The following is a 24526-nucleotide window of genomic DNA, read 5'->3' as shown; positions in this document are numbered from 1 at the left end:
GTGGCAACTAGAAAATTGAAATTTTAAATAAACAATAATATCAATATGTCATAATAAAATAGAACGATTGGTGTTGTAAATATATTGCACAATAAGTATTCATTTCAGCATATACGATCTATCTTTATTTTATATAAATTACATAACCTCCTTTCTACTTTGAAAATACATATAAATCTCTATTGAAATCTGAATGTATTTTACACAAATATCACTTATTAGATATTATCTCCGGTCCTAAATATAAGAGTTAGTTGACTAATTTGAGTAGATTAAAAAAATAAATTAAGTTAGTTATTTATAATAAATATGTGCCGTCTTCCATATTGCTAATCAAATTTACTGGCTGTAACTATCATTATTTGAAGGATTATTTTGAAAAAAATAGATAAATATGAGAGATAAAGTGAATTAGAGTCTTATATTTATGACTAAAATAAAAGTCAAACAATGTCTTATATTAAGGTACCGTTTGGATGTTTGTCCAAACCATGGTTTGGAGGCTCAAACCATGGTTTGGGTAAAAAACTGCCCAAACAGTCATCCCAAAAACCAAACCATGGTTTTGGGTCAAAACCATGGTTTTGACTCCAAAACTATGGTTTTGGAAAAAGCAAAAATTTTTTGCTTTTGGAGAAAAAAGGGAGAGTGTGAGAGCCTATGAGATATGTATCTTATTATTTTTTTTTATAAACATATTTTTTTATAAACATATTTAATCTTATATTTTATAAATATATATACATATTAATTATTTATTAATTATATTATCTTATGTATTATTAATTATGTTGGTAAAAAATATATTATTAACAATTTTATTCCTTCAAATTAAAATATATCATAAAATCTATTTTTCTGTAATTATCATATTAACTTATGTCTTTTTTTTTAGTAATTTGTGTATATAAAAAGTGCTTCTGATAACAACTATCCAAACACTCTCACTTTTCAAAATCACTCCAGAATCTATTCTTTACAGATGGATGCTCCAAAACCATGGTTTCAGAAGCACTTTTCCGCAAAACGAGATAACCTCCTCCACATATTTACTTCGTAATTCGTAAAAGCACTTCTGAAACCATGGTTTGGTTTTTATCCAAACACTACCAGAATCTATTCTCCAGAATCACTTTTCCAAACCACGGTTTGGTTTTATCCAAACACACCCTAAGAACAAGAGGCAGTACTTGATATACTTAGATTTTTGCCATACCATAAGCTAATTTGAGTCCATTGACATTGGCTAGGGTCAAATGAATTTTTTTTCCTGGAAAGCCAAATTGCATTTAAAGTCACATTTTGAAGCTTTTGGAATTACAAAAATCAAATGAGCATTCCAACTGACTTGTCATTTTACAGTATGTAACATACACACATGTATGTATGTAAAATTAACAACAGGTGATGTGTTTTGATTAGGTTCTTACAAAAGATTTGCCTAATGCCTGTAGTTTTGTAACCTGGTGATATTAACGCTCCTCGATAAAATTGACAAACAAAAGTAAGGGTAAGATTGAGAATACGCAGTTACATCACTTCCTGTTGTTTTGAATTTGAGGCATAGTAACACGTTTTTAGGAGCTTTCCAATACTAAATGGGGATTCTCACATTTCTATGCAATAAAATTGTCCCATAATATTCACTGTCCGAATGAATTACATACTATAAATTCACATATAAGTATATAACATTGGGGAACATGCAACTTAATTTGTATTCTTCACAAATTTTGTGATGGTTAGAACGCAGCATTATCACATATGAACGAGGCAGAGATTACTGAGTGATGATTAATTGTCAATTAAAAATTAGGGATTGAAAATAAAACCTTAAATATATAAAGGACAACAAACTATCTAATTTTAAATGAGGCTTATATATGTTTTCAGAAACGAAAGGAAGCTTTTGTAATTTAAATAAAATAATTATTATATTTTATTTGGCATTCTTGCTCCCGCCCGATGCTGTATCTTTCAACAGCAATCACATGGGAGTCACCGCATAGCACTATTATGATGCCACCTACGGAGCGACTTTTTTGTTGCAACCAAGCGAATGTTTGAATTGGCGGTGGCAAAACTGATTTTTATTTTAACTGATTTTTGTAGCAGAAGTTAGAGTAAAAGTTAGTCAGTATAATACGATTTAAGTTTGGATATGTGCTTATAAAAAATCAGTTGAAAAAGTTAAAAGTTCTTTGAATGAGTAAATAGAAAAGTGAGTTCAACTGTAAAATAACTAAAAAGTGTATGGATTTTATTGAATAGTAGTGTTTGATATTTTATGTTTTTAATGTGATAATATTTAAAAAAAACCTAAAATTATTCTGATAAAATAAAAATAGTTTATTTGTGAAATTATAAAATAAAAATGTTTGTTATCGAGAAAAATTTGAAAACACATTATAGATAATTAATTAAAATATATAATGGACAAATATGAATATAAATTAAAATTCATTTGGTCTCTAATTAAAGTAAATGAAATCATATAACTAATTAGATTGTAAGTTTTGTACAATTTGGTCTCTAATTGAGTTACGAACATGATTCATTTGTGCGGCAGATGTTAAACTTGATGAGGATGCCTCACTAGTTGCATGATTATTATCTTCATCTATTACACTTCCATGTTCAGCTTGTATAAAGTGGTCATCAATTAGAGAATCTAGCCTGATAAAATTATGAACAGTCATTGTTGCACAAACTCTACGGACTGTGTTTGAAACTTGAATTTGGGCATATTTTTTAAGATTACAAACTTATTTTTCCAAACCCCAAAAGTTCTTTCAATAGTGCATGTCAAACTTGAATAATAATAATTGAAGGCCTCATCCTCATTTCTAAATCCTGGGTGAGGATTAAAATCTGGAAGGTGATAGTGTTCATGTTTGTACGGGCCAAGATATCCCACTTGTGATGGATAACCAGCATCAACCAAATAATATTTGCCTAGAAAATCATGACTCAATTATGTTGAGGTGAAAATAATGCAATTGAAGCTAAATTTAAAAATAATTGATTTGAAATTTAAAGAAATATACCTTCAGGTGGATAAGGGAAATTCATGGATGGAATTGAGATAACAGAAGGAAAGCCACGAGCATCATGTGCACTACCTTCCCAGCCCGTCAACACGAACATGAAGCATATATCCTAATTACATATAGCCATGACATTTTGACTGGGAAATCCCTTCCTCTCAATATATTTATCTTGCCTATCTCGCCTAACCTTACAATTTATGTTAGTGCCATCAATTGCTCCAATTGTATCCTTAAAAAATGGGTAGTATCATGGATCATTTGCTATTTTTGGGTGACAATAGGAAAATGCAAGATCAGTTGGCTTGATATTTTCTCGAGATAAATTGAGACAAGCATCCAACACTTTATGAAAATGTCGACTGACAGTTTCTCTTAAATGCTGGGACCTTTCTTGAATCATCCTATTACACTGGCCATGTGCAATTGTATTCAAGAACGTGGCAATAGATTCATGGACGCCTATGTACTTAGAATTTTGTAACCCATGTTCAACTAATTTAGAGTATAACCAATGGAATGTCTCTGTTTCCATTCAAAACATATCCTTAAACCGTCTTTCATGCCCATGCAAAAGTTTAAGAACCCATAAATAACCTGTTTGTTCACTAGTTTTGCATGACTGTTTGCACATAAAAGATGTTACATATTGACCCATTAACATATTTCGCTCTGATAATCATGTTATGTGTTCATGTAAAGCAGGAAGTAATCGAGACCGTTCATCTTCCCCATCATCATCCCAGCCCTCGCCCCAACCCTCCGTTGAATCAGCATGGATTATGTTACCTGTGAGCAAGATTATCAAACTCGCAAGTTTAAACAAACTCGTGCAAATGATATAAACTCGGATCGTAAACCCGGATCGTGAACTCGTAACAGTTTACTTTTATTAATAAACTGATATTAAAAATATATAATCAAATAATTAATATATAAAAAATGAGAACAATTTCATTTAAATATATTTTAAATTTAAATAATTGAAATTATATCCATCAATATTCATAATTTATCACATTTAACAAAAAAATTTCTATAAAATTCATATATAAAGTTACTAAACATAATCAAATCCAAAAATTTAGCACGAGTTTAAGAGCGAGTTGACATGATTTTGTAAGCTTAAAATATAAAAATGGTAAACTCGGTAAATTAACTTGTAAGTTTAATCGAGTTTATAGTTATCACGACTTTAAGAGTGAATCGACATGATTTTGTTAGCTCAAAAAGTAAAAACGTTAAACTCAGAAAGTCAACTCGCGAGTTTGATAACAGTGCCTGTGAGTGGTTAAATACTAAATGTGAGTAATATTTTCACAAAAAAAGATAATACACAAATAGTCATTAAACTTTAACATAATAATTAAACATAGTCATTAAACACACATAATTATTAAACACATCATCATAACACATAGTAACCAAATACATTAAGGTGGAAAAACATAAGTCAAGGATTCTTGGGTGTAGCATATGACGTCGGGTTTTCAGTATTGTGCTTCAACCAAGCTACTAATACCGATTTCCTCTCAGGCCAACATATATGTCCCTAAAAGTCTTGTTTGCCAAAAGATTACAATAGATGATGCAAAGATGGGTGTCACTGACAATTTCCTCCATACTCAGTAGATCAATGGTAAGCTCAATAGTGATATCACTATTAGACATTTTGTTTACTGCCTTAGCTATATCCTTTGAAGAAGTAGCAATCGAATTTATTGCATCTGCTATTCTTTTTGTCACTAGCATTTTTTGCTTCTTGTACTTATCCAACCCTTCACCTTTCTTCCTCTTCCCTTGACTTCCTGAACCACTAGGTATAATGGGTGCAGTGTTCGATGTGTTTTCAGTTAAATTGATGCCATTCAAATTGCCCGAAACTCCTGCACAGTTTCTAGTGTCAATACCTAAAAGCCTGTCTTTATTGTCCCTTGAACCTTCTTCCCAATCAATTGTTGGTCGGTACTCATTTGGCTGATCAACCCTTTGTGGCTCAAGCTGGGTCCAAGATGGTGCGCACATATCCTCTCATGATGCCATGGTGTCCTTGAATATAGTTTCTAATTCAGCTCAAAATTTTAACCCATAGTACCTAAACTTTTCGTATGCTGGATTTTCCTGCAAAGTCAAAAATAAACAAAAGTTAAATCATTTTCAAAAGTATAATATTGCTCAAAAATTAACACAAGCTAGTTCGTACCTGTTTCTTTCTCTCCCACCACTATGTTCCTTTCAGGGTCCCACCCTATACCAGTCTCTTTAGCAACTAGTGACTCAAATGCCTTCCACTCTTTTCTCAAATTATCTAACCCATTTTTTAACTATTTTTTTTTCATATCCTCTCCCTATCTTTTCATTGAATGCTTTGTGAATGTTGTCCTAGCCTTGTTTTGTAAATAAAGATCCTTGACGATGTTTGTTATAAATTTGGTCCATGTATACTTTGAGAAAAACACCAGTGGTGCTCATATCCCAATGCGCTTTGCCTTTATCGTCGCTCATAGTGGTGAAATTACAATGTATTAAACCCACAATTAGCTTAGAATCAAGCAATGGTGTTACTAGAATAAACCCACAATTTACTACACAAAATTTAACTCAATCAAGGGGTGTTACTGGAATAAATAGACACAGGCTGCAACATACGTTCTTTTTTAAGACACATTAGCATACAAACCCACAACATTTTTTTTTCATTTTGATATGAAAAACGATTTTCACTTCTAATTTCATTCACATATGACACTTCAATGCCCAACAGACAATTCGTAAGGCCTCTGAATGTGCTACCTTTCGGTGATATTCTAAAGCAATAGGGAAAAAGAAAAATTGAGATGCATAGGATATGCATATCACATTCCATTTTCTCTGCTTCACAGTAACGCTAGAGACAGAGACACAAGAAGTGACAAATTAAGAAATTTACAGCTCACAACTACACTACAAGCATATTAATAGTAAGTAACCCAATTAGTACAAGAAATTTTCATTAATAATACCACAAACAAACTCATCTCGTCGATGAAGGAGATATTGATCCATGAGCATCAATTAGACAAGGGCACAAAAAACTAGCAAATTCATCACAAACAACAAGAGAAACAAAAACTTAAAAACACTAACCACTATCAGAGGAGTAGAGGAGTTTGAAGGAGAGTGAAGCAAAACAGAGAGAAGAGGGGTAGTGTTTTGACTGTTTCGTTGAATAGAAAAAGATGCGAAGGCCCAAGGTGAATCGAGCTCAAGACAAAGGCACAAAACTTGCCCTCTGCTTTGACAATCAATCTGAAAGAAAAAGAGAGTACTGGGCTTCTTATGTACCAAATCTCAGTCCATCTCAAATATACACGTGTGTGTGTGTATATGTATCACACACATGTGACCTACTGCAAGTTGAAGACCTTCAAACAGCCCCCTTACCAGCGAGTTGAAGCTGCAATGGCAAATCAAGTGAAGCAAAAGTCAAATGGAGCAGAGAATGGCCAGATATATGGCAAGCACAACTAGATCGATGAACGACAGTGAAGCTCAACATGTCTGATGAGTATCTAGCACATGTAACAGTTAAGAACAACAGTCGACAACCAGCTCATTAAGGATGAAGATCTAGGAGAAGACCACATTGATCTATAGCACACCAAATTGACTCCAGTTGATCTCTGGCGCATCCAATGGTGAATGACAGTCCAAGCTTGGTGGAATAATCGGAGGACCACGTGACAGAAGGAAGAAGAGAATGGGAGACTCGGTGTGAGGGAGAAGACTAGGGGAGAAAGCTCGTTCGTGTGGGGAAAAAAGGAGAGAGTGACGGAGGGAGAATAGTCGGCGATAGTGACGGAGGGAGAGCAACTAGTGACAGGGAGGGAGGGAGAGTAGCTGGTGACAGTAAAGGAGGGATGAGCGGCTGGAGCAATGAGTTTTGAGGGAGGGAGTGATGAGAGCGAATGAGAAGAGGCAGAGGAGAAAATGTGGAGGGTAAATCTGGTAGGTAATATTTTTATGGTCATCCAAAAGTCACAATGCTCAACGTTGAAATGGAATGAAGGTTTGCCCCAGAAGTTGGTTGGGCTAAAAGCCCGGCCAAACAACAATTTACACCCAAATAAGCTACAAACTTCAGTTTCACACTTTCCTAGATGCTTTTACCATCATAAACGGCAATCCAAACAAGGCCTAAAAGGTTCTATTTTCAGCTCAACCTATTTGGATTTTTAGTTATTTTATTTGTACACACCAACTTGTTACGAAATCACATTGATAGGCTCTACTCGTGTCTTAGCTTGTTTGAGAGCTAGATTTGCCTCAATTGTTTGTCTCTTGCCTTCAGCTTTACTCAAGCTAGCTTTGCGTGATTGCATGACCTTCAGCGGTGTTTTTTTTTTTATTATCACCTTTGAAAGAGATTTTTTTTGTACTGCTTGATCTCTTACTGTATGCACGCATTTTTTTTAGCAAATCTATGACTCTATGGTAGGTGTCTCAATGGTAGTAGTATAGTTAAATAGATATTCTAATTTTGTTTTTTGTCTCTCAAAATAAATTTTAACTTCTCTATGTTTTTTGGGAACATATGACCAAAAGAAAAAATGACATAAAAAGAAGTTAAAAATAAGAATATTCTAATTCAGACATCTAAAAGGTCAAAATCCTAGAGAAGAAAATAGTGTTTGATATGATATTTTGTAAATAGTCAAAACGCTAAAATGCCCTACTATAAGATTTTTTTTAAAAAGAAAACTATCAAATTTGTCACTGCCTGTATATTTTTTGTTATTGATTGTTCAATATTCTTGATAATAATATCACAAGGAAGATCACCCAATGAAATCCCAAGTAGATGAACTTTTGGGTCCTCGTCAACTTCTCTACCGTCTTTCAACGAGCTAGAGTCCATTGAATCTCTTTTTCTTTTCATGGCCATTCTAGAAGGGAAATAGGAGAATATATACATATAATAGGAGCTTATTATATAGATTATGCCCAAACCAAAAGGAAAACCAAGAGGTTAAAAACTGATTAATTAAAATGCTGTGTATAGTGAAAAGAAACGAGACTCATGGAAATAGAAACAAAAATTTCTACCTTTCGGTCTTGGCTGGCTCTCAGCCTCTCTCTCTTTCAACGGTACGTGCTTTGTTGCCTCCTCTCTTTCCTAGCCTCCTCTTTCAATCTTGAGGTCCATATGCTACTGCTGATTGGCCTAGAAGCTTACCTTGATCTAAAATTTAACCTATCAATATTTTTTTTTTTGGACTCAACCTATCAATATAATATGTACTATATTATTCCCTTCTATCTCTAATATAAGATTTTTTTTTGGCCAAATATCTTTAATATAAGATTGAGTCAAATAATTTTGGTTGATTAAGATAATTAAATAGAGTTGTTAATTACGACAAATGGGATATGGTCTCTCTAAAACGTAGCCCTATATAATATTAAATTATATATCAGTTTCTATGTTAGGTAAATAATGAGTGTATTATATCATAATAACATAAGAAAATTATTTTTAAATATAATAATATATAATACATATAATTATGTATATTATAATATATAATAATATAAGAAAAATACTTAAGTCAAGTTTCTTATATCTGTTATGTCAAATTCTCCAATTACACATAACCATATATTTTATTTTATTTTCATGTGGGTTTATAATTAAATGCTATTAAATGTTAATATTTCAAAAATAAAATACATGACCATGTGTGATTGAAGAATTTGATATAATAAATATAAGGAACTTGACCTAAGTATGGTCTGTAATATAATATCCTAGGAGGAATCAAATCAACTTTTCATTGAAAAATAATTAAATAATAACTTTTTTATGAATAAAGAATTAATGGTTATAAAAAATAAGACATCTTAAAATATTAAAATTATTTAAAAAAATTAACGCCCGTAACCAAACACAAGATAATTTCTGCGTTTTATCAAATCTCTGCATAATAAATAAACTTTTTATAAATTACCAAAACATAAATATCACTTATTTTTCTATAGGAAAAATAACAATAAAAGACCTTGAGATATATAAAAATGCAATTTGAGTTCTTCAGTTCACAAAATTGCTACCAGAGACTAAATCTTAAATATAAATTATGAAATATTAAGAAAAAGATAAAAATGTCCTCTCCTCTTTTCTTCTTCTCTTCCTCTCCCTCTCTTCATCCTTCTCTTTCAACTAAGGTTTGTAGACTTCCGCTCTCTACCTTCAAGCAAGCTGCTGAGTCTGTCATTGTGAACACATTTTCCGTTCCATGTTATCAATTTGGATTGCATTTCTTTCTGTCGTTCTCTCATACTTCCACTTCAGTTTTGCAAATGAAGTGGTGACCAACCTATGCAGTCTTTTAATTATGTGTCACAGCCTTTTTGATCATCATGTTTCTATTTTAACGTATAGCAGTGATATTTGGATTTCTAATTTCTACAATACATGATCACAATGAGATCTAAGTCATCTGTTTTCTCTCTTAATGCGTTTATCAAAACTTACTTCTAGTTAGTTTCAATCATACAGCCGAGCAGCCCCTGACCCCTGCCTTCAGTTCCCCTTACCCTTTAGGGTCTGACTTCTCCACAACTCCAACAAAGTTGGGTTTTTCGCATCTGTTCTTTTGTTCTTCATCCACGACCAGAAACTTTGGGTGGTCAATTAATTCCCCTTAGCTCAGATTGGATGAGGCCTTAGGTGATGAGGAGGAATATGAGGATAAATATAAAGATTACGAAAGGAATAATACCTAAGTTCGCCACTGTAGGGACGGTCTTGTTGAGGATGTGAGAACCATCTTGAATATAATAAGTAAGTTGGGTTCTAGACTTGTAATTTTTTATTTTAAATTTGTACTTTTTTATTTCAGATTTGTTATTTTTTATTGTATACTTATAATTTTTTATTTTAAACTCATAATCTCCTATAAGGGACTTATAATTTCTTGTTGCACACTTGTTATTTCTTATTCCAGTTTTATTATTTTTTATTACAGAATTGTTATTTCTTATTTTAGACTTGTAATTTCCTATTAGATAATTAATTTTCAATCGCCCATGCAAAATTATGAAATTTCACCACACAGTTAGTTTTCCAAGTGAAATTAAATTTTATGGATGAAAAGGCAAAGATATCCGGACTTAATTTTTTTTAAACAAAAATTCTTATAAATTGCCAAATTTGAGTTGTTTATAAGGGAATTCATAATTCTCAAATGAAAGTATTTAGGTGTAAATAAATAAATCAATTTCAATGATTTACAACTAAAATTCAGTGATTTATAAATAATATAAGAAAATTCATAATCCCAAATACAAGTATTTAGGTGTAAATAAACAATTCAAATTTAATGATTTGTAACTAAAATTCAATGATTTACAAGAAATATAAAGGAATTCACACCCTCTAAATATAAATATTTAGAAAATGACAACTAAAATTTAGTGATTTATAAGAAACATAAGGTAATTCTCAATTTCCAAATGCAAGCGGACTTCTGTCTTTTCACCTAGAATAAATTATATATAATAAAAATTAAACCATTAAATATAGAAAAATTAGCTAGCTAGAAGTGAGTTAAGACAAAAATGTCGGCAAAAGGAATAAAAAGTTAAGGTAAAAAGATTTATTTTTCTTAGAGGCTTTCGTCTTCTTTCCTTTTTTTCTCCTCTAAAACTGGGATTTGCCGGGGGAAGAAAAATAATTTGCAATAAATTGTTTATGACATTTCTTCAGGCAGGGTCGTTGGTCGCTTCCCTCTTCCCGCCGCCGCCGCCTGCTCCAGCGTTGTCGATCGTTGCCGCCATCTCTCCCATAGTCGTCTTCATTCTTGTCATCTCTGAGTTCGTTCTCTCCAGGTGTGTCTGCATCTGTAGCTACCGCCTTTACTAAATAAGCTTCCCTGTTTCAGGGGGCCATACAATAGAAAAGCTCTCCAGAGTTGTCTCTTCCCTATGAAATTTTAATCAATAAAGTTGAACAATGGTCGGATGCTTTATATGCTAAAAATTCTTTGACTGATGATGATATTACAGGACGAAAATCTCCAAACAAGAGTTTTCATACAAAATTTCAGTTAAGTCAGTAATTATCTGTCACCAATGAACTTCCTTACTTGGAGAAAACATGAATCAGATATGATGATCGTTGAACCATCAGATTAGCAAGACTCAGTTAGTGGGTTTTTTTTTTTGGTTTGGGTACTTGATTTGGATATTGCAGACAAGTTGGTTTAAAAGCTGTTGGATTGTATTCACTCACTTTTTCTTTTCGTCTTTTAAATTCAAATATTTAAGTCTATCATTTTGGAATTTGGATTGTCTAAACACAAGAAAGTTCGAATCGAATGTTGTGAAAATTAAGTTGCTTCTTAAACTGCCTGGATAAAGCTTACTGGTGCTGGAGTTACAGCTTTAAATACAATCATGTACTCTGCTTGATGTATTATTCTTTTATTGCATTGGTATTTCAGTGTGATCTTCTGTGAAGTTGTTGCTATTTATGGTGTTATTGTGGCAATCATTCTGCAAACCACATGAGAGTGTGCTATTTTTGCCTCTGGGATTATTATGGGCTTTGCAAATATGGGCATGTTATCTTCTTGGAACTTATTGAAATTTTCCCAATGAATTGAATTCAGATTATCTTCTTCATGCTTTCTTATAATTATTTGATTTTCGGGGATCAAGTTATGTGTTGGCATAACTGGAAGCAGCAGTGCATTGTCAAATGAAGACATATGGAACATGATGAAAGATTGTGGTTTTTCGCCAACTAATATTATCAAGATCTATAGAGTTCTCTTGTGAGGGCTTTCTTTGAGACTGAGAGAGCTGTTCTTTCCAGTCGAGCTTTATGAATTAGAAGGACATGGACAGCAAGACCCTATTTCTTCATGAAGAAATCATTAGAAATATTCTCAAACGGCTTCCTGTGAAGTCCCTGATCAGATTTCAATGTGTGTGCAAACAGTGGAAAAATCTCATCAAAACTCGATCTTTTGTTGCAGACCACCTTCACCACTCTAGTCATCAAAATCTTTCTCTTCTTTTAGAACGGAGTCCTTTGCGCTTGTGTTTGCTCGATTGTGGGCTGCGACTCCATGAAGTTCAAAATGTCCCTTCGATCAATTCCTTCAATCGTGCTAGGATTGTGGGTTGCTGCAATGGCTTGCTTTGTGTCGAAATCTATCATGATAAAAAATTTCCTCCTTCCCTTTTATTGTGGAATCCTGCGAATAGAACGTTCAGATATGTGCCTAGAAGAACTTATTCCGACTCTGATGAATGTGAAGTAGGATTTGGGTTCAGTGCAGCTGTTAATGATTACAAGATAGTGAGAGCTTATGCTGAGTTTGGTGATGCGGTTAATCGAGTGGAAGTGTTTTCATTAAATAGAGGGACATGGAAGGGAATAGATATTGGGAACTTGACGGGGGTTAAACTTTATGCTGAAAGTGTCACAACTAGTGGAGCTCTATTTTGGTCTGGGTTAAAACTAGGTGCAGAGGAGGAGGGTGAAAATTATACTGAGGTGATAGTTTCATTTGACATAGCAAAGGAAGTCTTTACGTTGATGCCATGGCCTGCTTTAGACTATAGTGCAAATGAAAAGCTTACCGTTTATGAGAATAAACTTGCTATGCTTTGTGACATTTGGGATGATGGTGATGGAAGGTCCGATTTGATTGATTTGTGGGTGATGGAGGAAGGTACATGTGCATCTCGGAAGAGATGGAGCTGGACTAAAATATATACTAGCAGCCCTTCTCCATACGTAGTAGATGCAATGACTGTTTGGAGGAACCAGATTGTCTGCCAAGCTTCTTCTGAAGAGGATAATGTAGAAAGAAGACATGTTCTATATCTGTTGAATCCTACAACTAATGATGCTGAGAGTTTTGATATTCCCGAATGCGGCTATGTTCATAATATGTGGAATTATGTGGAAAGCTTGGTATCACTTGGCACCTACCGTTGATTCTAAAATCTAATTATTACATTGCAGATTTACTTTTTTTTTTCCCTCCTGGTAAAACGGGAAAAACCCCTGTCAAACATTCCAGATTTATTTTGTTTAAGTACTTTTGATGGAAAGGAATCTCTAATAGTGGAGATTCTTTTTGTACCTGTAATATTTGATGTCTTTTGGAGACATTATCTAGAATGATGAGTGCAGATATTTAACACTAGATGTCACTATAACTTAGGGCTAGTTTTCTACCAATGTGCCAATGTGTTTTTTGTTTTTTTTGGGGTGAATAATATATCACTCATTCGCTTGTTTAATTATCTTGTATGAGAAGCAAGGAAAGTAATTGATGCCTTTGTTCCTCTTTCATTGCTGTAAATCAAAAATCTCTCTCCTTGTACTTTTCCTTTCCCTCCTCTGCGCCTTCCAGATTCATCTTTCCATTATTTATATAGTTCTTCTATTTGTTTACTCTGCCTTCTGTATTTTTGCTGTCTTTATTTGGAAATAACAAATGCATTTTCTTTTTGCTTTGGTTGAGTTGCAACCTTTTTCCCCCCTCCCACATTAGCGTTTGACATTTTAAGCTGTAACATTTGTTTAGAAATGGGAACTTCCATTAAAAGTTGACATTGTTAGTTTTAACTGTCAGATTCCGTTGTGATGTCACAATTTGTTTTTGGATGTTTTGTTTCATTCATATATATAAGATTGAGAATACATAGTTACATCACCTCCTGTTTTTTTGAATTTGAGGCGTGGTAACTCATTTTCAGGAGCTTTCTAATACTAAATGGGGATTCTCACATTTCTATGCGATAAACATGTCCCATAATATTCATTATCCGAATGAATTACATGCTAATAATTGACATATAACATTGGGGAACATGCAACTTAATTTGAGTTCTTCACAAATTTTGTGATAGTTAGAACACAGGATTATCACATATGATGAGGTGGACATTGCACAAATCAATAAGTGATGATTAATTATCAATTAAAAATTAGGGATTGGAAATAAAGCCTTACATATATAAGGGACAACAAACATTTAAATTCTAATGAGATTTTTATATGTTTTCAGAAAAGAAGGGAAGCTTTTATAATTTAGATAAAATAATTATTATATTTTATTTGTCATTTTTGGTCCCGCTCAAGGTTGTATCTTTCAACAGCAATCACATGGAGTCACCGCACAGTCGCACGCCACTGTTATGACGCCACCGTCACTGCGGAGCGACTTTTTAGTTGCAACGAAAAGGGTTCATTTTCACCGGTGACTGCAGTGACTGCATGACCTTCGGCGGCATACTTTTTTTTTTTTTTTTTTAATCTATCATCATTGGAAGTGATTTTTTTTTTTGTACTGCATGATCTCTTACTATTACAAGCGCCCTATATGTCACTAAGACAGTAATTAATAAGCATATAGAATGCCTATGACCAATAGATTAGCTATTCAAATAAATATGATTAAAAAGGAAAAGGTCATAGCTTGGGGGAGTATTGGGAAAACATATAGATCCAGATTTAAAAAAGGAAAAAGACAGATCGAAGTATGGATGCATTTTTTTAGGGAGTCTATGACTCTGTGGGAGGTGTTTCAGTGGCAGTGATACAGTTAAAAAGATGTTCTAATTTTGTTTGTTTTGTCTTTCAAAATAAATTTTAGTTTTGTTTTTTGTTTTTTCAGAACATATAACCAAAAGGGAAAATAATATAAAAAGAAGTTAAAAATTAGAATATTTCAATTCAGGAATGTAAGAGGTTAAAATCCCATAAAAAGAAGTGGTATCTGATATGATATTTTATAAAGATAGTCAAATGATTAAAATGTCATTGTACTAGATTTTTTTTTGAGAAAATTATTAAACTTGTTATTGTCAATACATTTTTTATTATTGATTTTTTAACACTTTTGGTAACAATATAAATATAATAGGAGCTTCTTATATAGATTATGCCCAAAACAAAAAGAATATCAAGAAGAGGTTAAAAACTGATTAATTTAAAGTGTTGTGTATAGTGATAAGAAACGAGACTCATGGAAATGAGACAAAAATTTCTACCCTTCGGCCTCGGCTGGTTGCTCTCTCGGTTTCTTCCTTTTTCAATGGTGCGTGCTTTGTCTCTCTCTCTTTCCCAGCCTTCCCTTTCGATCCTGAGGTCTATATGCTTTTGATGATTGGCTTAGAAACTCACCTTGATCTAAAACTTAACCTGTCAATATAATATCGTAATACTCCTCCGGTCCTAATTATAAGACCCAATTAACTTATTTGAGGAGATTAAGTAAGGTAAGTATAGCTAATTAAGTTGGATTATCTTGGAAAAAAATGTATAATATAATAGAGAAAATGGATTGGGTCTTATAATTAGGACCTAAAATAGTCAAATTGGGTCTTATAATAAGGACCGGAGGAGTATTATATCTTTACATAACATTTGGTAGCAGGGAACTAGAGGGAAAGAAGTGGAACACATTATTTTATGCGTTTGGTATCCGTGAAGTGGGTTCCTGGTGGAAGTCAGTTCCATCAAATGGAACTCGGTTCCTTAGCTGGGAACTGAGATGGGTTTGGTACACATTATTTTATGCGTTTGGTATCCGTGAAGTGGGTTCCTGGTGGAAGTCAGTTCCATCAAATGGAACTCGGTTCCTTAGCTGGGAACTGAGATGGGTTCCATGGAAGTGAGATTTTTTGACCTGTACCCTTCAGTTGTTTTATCAATTGACCAATTTGCCCATCCCTTCTCCGTCAAACCTGATGCCATCCTCCTCCGGCGTCCATCTCCATCATTGACGATGTCCCCCCTCCGGCATCCCCTTCGATCTCATCTTCTCCCTTCTCGCTTCCTCCTCCACCTTTGACAACGCTAACCTCGCGAGGACGATGAAGACGAGGCAAGGTTGGCGTGGCAACGATGATGATGTATGATTGCGGTGGTTTCAACCTTCAATTTTCATTTTGGCTGCTCCCGATCTTTCATCCTCTTCATCTATTTCTTCCATCAATGACAATGGATAGAGATCAACATTCGGGTCTCTCCAAAGAGTATGGTTTCTACCATCGAGAGGGAGAGATTTCTCCAGATCTGCGAGTCTTCTTCTCCAGAGACGATAGTACTTTGTTTTTTTTTTTTAAGCTGAAATCTCTGTTACAATTCGCAACTCATTTTCATTTCTAACAGAGGTGGTTCTTTGATTCGATGCTACAATAATGGAAGTATTTTCTTGTCAGATTTTCTGCTATTATTTTTTTCCTATGATTTTGGTTCTTGACTTTGATAGCTGCAACCATCTTCTTTGCAATATTTGTTTTTTGGTTCTTATGCTAATTTTCTGGAAGATTTCTTGTTTAAATCCTGTGTTAATGGCCGCCATTGATAGCAGCGTAGCTGGATTGTAGGAAGCGGTATGTGGAGTATGAGAAGAAGCAAAGCTAACTTCTTCAAGATATGGGTGTTTTGAGTGGATTAATTGCTATAGGAAAGTGGTTTGATCAGATTTGCAATTGAAAGAATCCTATCACAACAGTTCTAATTCCTGAATAGTTTCCTCCGACGGCATGCTTCTTTTCGAACATGGATTTCTTTTCCTTGGGAGGAAGAGAGTGATTTTTTTCAGCCAGGACATTTTAGTATTTTCATATTATTAATATATATTTTAATTAAAATTTAAATTCTACTTCCATGGTCACACCAAACACATTTTTAATGTCACTTCCACTTACACTTCCATTTCTATTTTCACTTCCACTTCCATCAAAAACTCTTCCATAGTACCAAACGGGACATAAGATTGAGCCATTGAGGTAAACAATTTGAGTTGACTAAAAAAATTAAGTAGATTTGTTAATTATGACAAATGAGATATGATCTCACTAAAACATAGCTCTAGATAATATTAAATTATACATTAGTTTATATGTTAGATAAATAATGAGTATATTATATTATAATAATATAATAAAATCATTTTTAAACATAATACAAAATATAATAATATACAAAACATTATAATTACAGATATTATAATATATAATAATATAAAAAAAATACTTAGGTCAAGTTACTCATATCATATCTATTGTGTCAAATTCTCTAATTGCACAAAGTCATATATTTCATTTTTTTTCATTTGGGTTTATAATTAAATACTATTAAATGTTAATATTTTAAAAATAGAACATATGGTCATGTATGATTAGAGAGCTTGATATAATAGATATAAGAAATTTAACGTAGGTATGGTCCATAACATCATATCCTCAGAGGAATCAAATCAACTTTTCATTGAAAAATAATTAAATAATAACTTTTTTAGGAATAAAGAATTAATGGTTATTAAAAATAAGATATCTTAAAATATTATAATTACTAAAAATAAATTAACACCTGTAACCCAACACAAGATGATTTCTGCGTTTTATCAAATCTCTGCATAATAAATAAACTTTTTATAAAATTATCTAAGCATATAAATATCGCTTACTTTTTTAGAGAAAATGGCAATAAAAGACATTGGAATGTATAAAACTGTAATTTGAGTTTTTCAATTCACAAAATTATTGTAAAAAACTAAGTCTTAAACATGAATTTTGAAATATTTAAAAAAAAAAAAGAAACAAAATGCGCTCTCCTTCTCTTTTCTTCTTCTCTTCCTCATCCTCTCTTCATCTTTCTCTTTCAACTGATGTTTGCAGACTTCGGCTCTCCACCTTCTAGCAAGCTGCTGACTCAGTCATTGTGATTGAGTTTCTGCAAGGCATCTAAAAATCGTATTCTAGGCAGACATCTGCCAGAACTCATGTTTATATCTTTCCTGTTCAGTCCATTCGACCAGATTCAAATACTTTCCTGCACCGGTTTTCCCAAAGCAACCAGCAGAGTACTCCCAAAATCTGCTGCCATGGCCATTTATACATGGCCCTCCTCCCAATATTTTCCTTTGAATTCTGGTGAAGCCGGACTTGCAAAATTTCACCGAAAAAAGACAGAATGACAGAGGATTAATTAAATAACACCACACACCCTTTGCTATGTCACACAGTCACAGTCTCTTGAGTACATGGATTAGAATTTCCTCATAACCGCACTTAAAAGGACACATATTTGAAATATTTTGCACTCTTTTCACTCTGAAGGAGTTTGCAGGACTGACAAAGAGGATTAAGTAAATAACACCCACCCTTTGCTATGTCACAGTCTCTTGAGTACATGGATTAGAATTTCCTCATAACCGCACTCAAAAAGACACATGTGTGAAGAGTATTTTGTACTCTTTTCACTCTAAAGGAGTTTGCAGGAACTCTTTCAAGGGAAACTTGTCATAGGAAGAACTTTGTTTGTTCTGGAATAGCCCAGCGCCAAATTTTCTAAATTAAAGAATCCTTTGGCCAGTGTTGTTGTTTGTGTTTGCACTGGTACGCCGATCGACTTAACACTAAAATCCCCATTCGACGCTGCCCGCCGGCGTGAAACATCAACCTCATCCCCACTGGGTGGCGATACACGTTGGATCTGCTGCATGACTATTTCAGGAAGGAACAACCGCCACTTATGTACATCCCATTGCCCTTTTGGATTAATAAAATCACTTACTTTGGCATCTAGACGTAATTTGCGCAGTTTCCGTTAGAATAAAAAGCCAAAGGTTTCTCCAGAGGGGACCATGATTCACTCCAAGGCCGCGTTCTCCTTCCACCACGAATTTTGCTGCCTAAACCACTGCGGAAGGTATCCCACACAGTGAGAATACTTCTCCTAGTAGCAGACTATTTCCTTTTCCTTTCAACATAGGGCATTTTATCATTACCGCACCGATATTTCTGTCTGACACGTCTAGCCCAAGGAGCCTTTTGCTTGTAACAAGTCCCCAACAGGCCAACACAACTTCATAATGAACGCTTTGTTTTGACAATAAAGATCCTTTATGCCCAGCCCACCTGCTTCCTTATTCTGTTTTAAAACATCCAATGCCACCAAGTGCATCTTCCTGGACTCCTGAGAATGATTCCAAAAGAAGTCTTTACTAATTCTTTTAATATCCGCAAGAACCCCCATCGGAAGCAAAGCTGTCTGCATTTGATGAAAAGGAGTATTAGACAAAACTGACCTGATCAGCACCGTCCTACCCGGCATACTTAAGAATCTCCCCTTCTAGCCTGCAAGTTTTGCTCCCGCCCGATTAATAAGAGAAGCAAAAGTAGTTTTTGTCTCTCTTTTATGCAAAAAGGACACACCCAGGTAATTCCCTAAATCTGACGAGAGTCCCATGCCCAGAGTTTGGCTTAGTTCCAAGGCTCTGTTTAAATGTATTTTTGCAGAGAAGAACACCTTTTGACTTTTGCAGGCTGATCTTATGTCTGGACACCTTACAAAAGAAATTCATAATCTGCCTCACCTCCTCCATTTGCTCTAGTGAAGCTCCACAAAAAAGAGAAGGTCATTTGCAAAGAAAAGGTGAGCAATTTTTGGTCCCGACCTACATATAGGCAATGGCTTCCACCTCTTATTTTCCGCTTCCTGCTGAATTAATTGTCCCAGCCTTTTTCATACAAAGAATGAAGAGATAAGGGCTCAACGAGTCCCCCTGCCTGACTCCTCTGGATGGGCAAAAACTAGCGTTACACTCATCATGGCGGTTGTTACACACTCCATGATCATATGAATCAGATTGTGCTGGAAGCCTATACCACACAAAGTATCAACTTTGATTGCGACATATTCCTTAGTGCCCCTCTTAACTCGCATAATGTGAATAGCCTCCTGCACGATAATGATATTATCACAGCTATGCCTTTCACTAATAAAGCTACACTGAGTCTCTGATATCAGATAATTCATAACGCCCTTGAATTTGTTGGCTAAAACTTTATTAATAATCTTAAAGCAGGCATTACACAATGATATCGGCCGAAAATCTTTCAAGCCAGTTGGGTGATCAACCCTCGGAATCAACACAATGTTAGTCTGATTTACCTGTCGAATTAATGCTGGATTTACCCAAGCTTGCTTTACAAATTCACACACTTTCGGACCCACCACATTCCACTGTGACTGAAAGAAATGAGACGAGCAATATAAAGGGGCATCTCTTATTCAAAAGTTTAATGGTTCACATGTTTTATTAATTATATCATCTCGTGCATAGTTATTTAGTAAAAAACTGTTATTTATATACATAAGAAAAGATTAACATTTTGGAGTTTTAGTTTTGTTTCAAAACACGATTGTCACCTTAATAATTTTTTTGCCATCAAATTCAATAAATTAATACTAATATTATTTATTTGATATTTAATAAGCTTATATTTAAACATTTATTTTTGAATTATTATTTATCTAAAGTTTAATAATTTTTTATCATTAAACAAAGGAAAATTTACCAGTGACTTAATTTTTTTGGGAAAATTTCAGTTAGTCCTACAGTAGAGAATTAATTTCCAATAGCCCACAAAAAATTATGACATTTCACCACACAACTAATTTTCCAAATGAAATCAAATTTTATGAATGAAAAGACAAAAATATCCGTGACTTTGTTTTTTTTAAAACAAAAATTCTTATAAATTGCCAAATTTGAATTGTTTACAAGGGAATTCATAATTCTCAAATAAAAATATTTAAGTGTAAATAAACAAATCAACTTTGATAATTTACAACTCAAATTCAGTAATTCACAAAAGGCATAATGAATTTCACAATCACAAATACAAGTATCTAGGTGTAAATAAACAACTTAAATTCAACGATTTACAACTAAAATTAACAATTATAAAGAACATAAATGAATTGATAACTCCTAAATGCAAATATTTAGTGAATGACAATTAAAATTCAATGATTTACAAGAAATATAAGGTAATTCTCAATCTCCAAATGCAAAGGGACTTTTATCTTTTCACCTAGAATAATTATATATATAAGAATTAAATTATTAAATATAGAAAAATTAGCAAGCTGTACGTGAGTTAAGACAAAAATATTGGCAAAAGAAAAAAAAAAGTGAGGATAAGAAGATTTATTTTTCCTATAGGCTTTTGTCTTCTTCCCTCTTTTTCCTCCTCTAACATTGGGATTTGTCGGGGGCGGAAAAATAATTTGTAGTAAATTGGTTATGACATTTTTATTACTCACTTTTCATTCTTTTCACTCTTTTTGGCCCAAAGAAAAAAAAAAACTCGCGAGTCTTAGCTCTGCAGCCACTCTTCTTCAGGCAGTGTGCTTGGTCGCTTCCCTCCTCCAGTCACCGCCGCCTGCTCCATCGTTGTCGATCGTTGCCGCCATCTCTCCCATAGTCTTCTTCATTCTCATCTTCATTCTTGTCATCTCTGAGTGCGTTCTCTCCAGGTGTGTCTGTGTCTGTAGCTACCGCCTTTGCTAAATAAGCGTCCCTGTATCGGGGGGCCATACAGTAGAAATGCTCTCCATAGTTGTCTCTTCCCTATGAAATTTTAATCAATAAAGTTGAAAAATGGTCGGATGCTTTATATGCTCAAAATTCTTTGACTGATGATGATATTAGAAGACGCAAATCTCCAAACAAGAGTTTTCATAAAAATTTCGGTTAAGTCAGTAATTATCCATCACCAATGAACTTCCTCACTTGGAGAAAACATAAATCAGATATGATGACCGTTGAACCATCAGATTAGCAAGGCTCAGTTCACTGGTTATGAGATTAGTGGGTTTTTTTTTTTTTTTTTTGGGTACTTAATTTGCATACCGCAGACAAGTTGGTTTTAAAAGCTGTTGGATTGTATTCACTCATCTTTTCTTTTCGTCTTTTAAATTCAAATACTTAAGCCTATCATTTTGGGATTTGGATTATCTAAACAGAAGAAAGTTTTAATCGAATCTTGTGAAAATTAAGTTGCTTCTTAAATAGCCTGGATAAAGCTTACTGATGCTGGTGTTACAGATTTAAATACAATCATGTACTCGGCTTGATGTATTATTCTTTTATTGCACTGGTGATTCAGTGTGACCTTCTGTGAAGTTGTTGCTATTTATGGTGTTATTGTGGCAATCATTCTGCAGACTACATTAGAGTGTGCTATTTTTGCCTCTGGAATTATTATGGGCTTTGCACATATGGACATGTTATCTTCTTGGAACTTGATGAAATTTTCTCAATGAATTGAATTCAGATTATCTTCTTCATGCTTTCTTATAATTATTTGATTTTTGGGTATCACGTTATGTTTTGGAATAACTGGAAGCAGCAGTGCATTGTCAACTGATGAAATATGGAACATGATGAAAGATTGTGGTTTTTCGCCAACTAATATTATCAAGATCTATAGAGTTCTCTTGTGAGGGCTTTCTTTGAGACTGAGAGATCTGTTCTTGCCAGTCGAGCTTTATGAACTAGAAGGAAATGGACAGCAATACTCTATTTCTTCATGAAGAAATCATTAGAAATATTCTCAAACGGCTTCCTGTGAAGTCCCTGATCCGATTTCAATGTGTGTGCAAACAGTGGAAAAATCTCATCAAGACTCGATCTTTTGTTGCAGACCACCTTCACCACTCTAGTCATCAAAATCTTTCTCTTCTTTTAGAACGGAGTCCTTTGCGCTTGTGTTTGCTCGATTGTGGGCTGCAACTCCATGAAGTTCAAAATGTCCCTTCGATCAATGCTTTCAGTCGTGCAAGGATTGTGGGTTCCTGCAATGGCTTGCTTTGTGTTGAAATCAATCATGATAAAAAATTTCCTCCTTCCCTTTTATTGTGGAATCCTGCGAATAGAGTGTTCAGATATGTGCCTAGAAGAACTTATTCCGACTCTGATGAATGTGAGGTAGGATTTGGGTTCAGTGCAGCTGTTAATGATTACAAGATAGTGAGAACTTATGCTCAGTTTGATGATGAAGTTAATCGAGTGGAAGTGTTTTCATTAAGTAGACAGACATGGAAGGGAATAGAAATTGGGAATTTGAAGGGGGTTAAACTTTATTCTGAAAGTGTCACAACTAATGGAGCTATATTTTGGTTTGGGTTAAATCTAGGTGAAGAAGAGAAGGGTGAAAATGATACTGAGGTGATAGTTTCATTTGACATAGCAAAGGAAGTCTTTACATTGATGCCATGGCCTTCTTTAGACTATAATGCAAATGAAAAGCTTACTGTTTATGAGAATAAGCTTGCTGTGCTTTGTGACATTTGGGATGATGATGATGAAAGGTCTGATTTGATTGATTTGTGGGTGATGGAGGAAGGTACATGTGCATCTGGGGAGAGATGGAGTTGGACTAAAATATATACTAGCAGTCCTTCTCCATACATATTAAATCCAATGACTGTTTGAGGAACCAGATTGTCTGCCAAGCTTCTTCTGAAGAGGATAATGTAAAAGGAAGACATGTTCTATATCTGCTGAATCCTACAACTAACGATGCTAAGAGGTTTGATATTCCCAAATGCGACTATGTTCATAATATGTGGAATTATGTGGAAAGCTTGGTATCACTTGGCACCTACCGTTGATTCTAAAATCTAATTATTACATTGCAGATTCACTTTTTTTTTTTTTTTTTTGGTAAAACGGGAAAAACCCCTCTCAAACATTCCAGATTTACTTTGTTTAAGTACTTTGATGTAAAGGAATCTCTAATAGTTTAGATTCTTTTTGTACCTGTAATATTTGATGTCTTTTGGAGACGTTATCTAGAATGATGAATGCGGATATTTAACACTAGATGTCACTATAACTCAGGGCTAGTTTTCTACTAATGTGCCAATGTTTTTTTTTTTTTTTGGGTGAATAATATATCACTCATTCGCTTGTTTAATTACCTTGTATGAGAAGCAGGGAAAGTAATTGATGCCTTTTTGCCTCTTTCATTGCTCTAAATCAAAAATCTCTTTCCTTGTACTTTTCCTTTCCCTCCTCTGCGCCTTCCAGATTCATCTTTCCATTATGGATATAGTTCTTCTATTTGTTTACTCAGCCTTCTGAATTTTTGCTGTCTTTATTTGGAAATAACAAATGCATTTTCTTTTTGCTTTGGTTTAGTTCCAACCCTTTTTTCCCCCTCTCACATTAGCTTTTGACATTTTAAGCTGTAACATTTGTTTAGAAAAGGGAACCTCCATTAAAAGTTGACATTGTTAGTTTTAACTGTCAAATTCCGTTATGATGTCACAATTTGTTTTTGGATGTTTTGTTTCATTCATATATATGAGATTGAGAATACATAGTTACATCACTTCCTGTTTTTTTGAATTTGAGGCGTGGTAACACATTTTCAGCAGCTTTCTAATACTAAATGTGGATTCTCACATTTCTATGCGATAAAATTGGCCCATAATATTCATTATCCGAATGAATTACATACTAATAATTCACATATAACATTGGGGAACATGCAACTTAATTTGAGTCTTCACAAATTTTGTGATAGTTAGAACACAGCATTATCACATATGATGAGGCGGACATTGCTCAAATCAATAAGTGATGGTTAATTATCAATTAAAAATTAGG

At 33.9% G+C, this 24526-nt stretch overlaps 2 protein-coding genes across 4 annotated transcripts; both read left to right on the top strand.

Moving 5' to 3' along the window:
• The first annotated feature begins 10760 nt into the window (after window positions 1–10760).
• Window positions 10761–13375, top strand: LOC114755269 (F-box/kelch-repeat protein At3g23880-like). The gene is made up of 2 exons (XM_028944131.1): window positions 10761–10916; window positions 11748–13375. The coding sequence occupies exon 2, from the start codon at window positions 11929–11931 to the stop codon at window positions 13036–13038; it is 1110 nt and encodes a 369-aa protein (XP_028799964.1). The 5' UTR covers window positions 10761–10916; window positions 11748–11928; the 3' UTR covers window positions 13039–13375.
• On the top strand, window positions 11211–23742 carry LOC114755272 (F-box/kelch-repeat protein At3g23880-like). 3 transcript variants are annotated; one of them, XM_028944134.1, is made up of 2 exons: window positions 11211–11231; window positions 21718–23742. In XM_028944134.1, the coding sequence occupies exon 2, from the start codon at window positions 22418–22420 to the stop codon at window positions 23345–23347; it is 930 nt and encodes a 309-aa protein (XP_028799967.1). In that variant the 5' UTR covers window positions 11211–11231; window positions 21718–22417; the 3' UTR covers window positions 23348–23742. The 3 variants fall into 3 exon arrangements, with proteins under 3 accessions (XP_028799967.1, XP_028799969.1, XP_028799968.1); XM_028944136.1 differs by lacking the exon at window positions 11211–11231 and adding an exon at window positions 21273–21387 and having other exon boundaries at window positions 22263–23742; XM_028944135.1 differs by lacking the exon at window positions 11211–11231 and adding an exon at window positions 21273–21387 and having other exon boundaries at window positions 22020–23742.
• Window positions 23743–24526: the final 784 nt, after the last annotated feature.

The sequence above is a fragment of the Neltuma alba genome, unplaced genomic scaffold (assembly GCF_004799145.2).
Source record: "Neltuma alba isolate B1F8T4 unplaced genomic scaffold, ASM479914v2 tig00010245_pilon, whole genome shotgun sequence".
Classification (NCBI taxonomy): domain Eukaryota; kingdom Viridiplantae; phylum Streptophyta; class Magnoliopsida; order Fabales; family Fabaceae; genus Neltuma; species Neltuma alba.
Note: the sequence above shows the minus strand (reverse complement) of the source record. Positions and strands in the feature narration are given on the sequence as shown.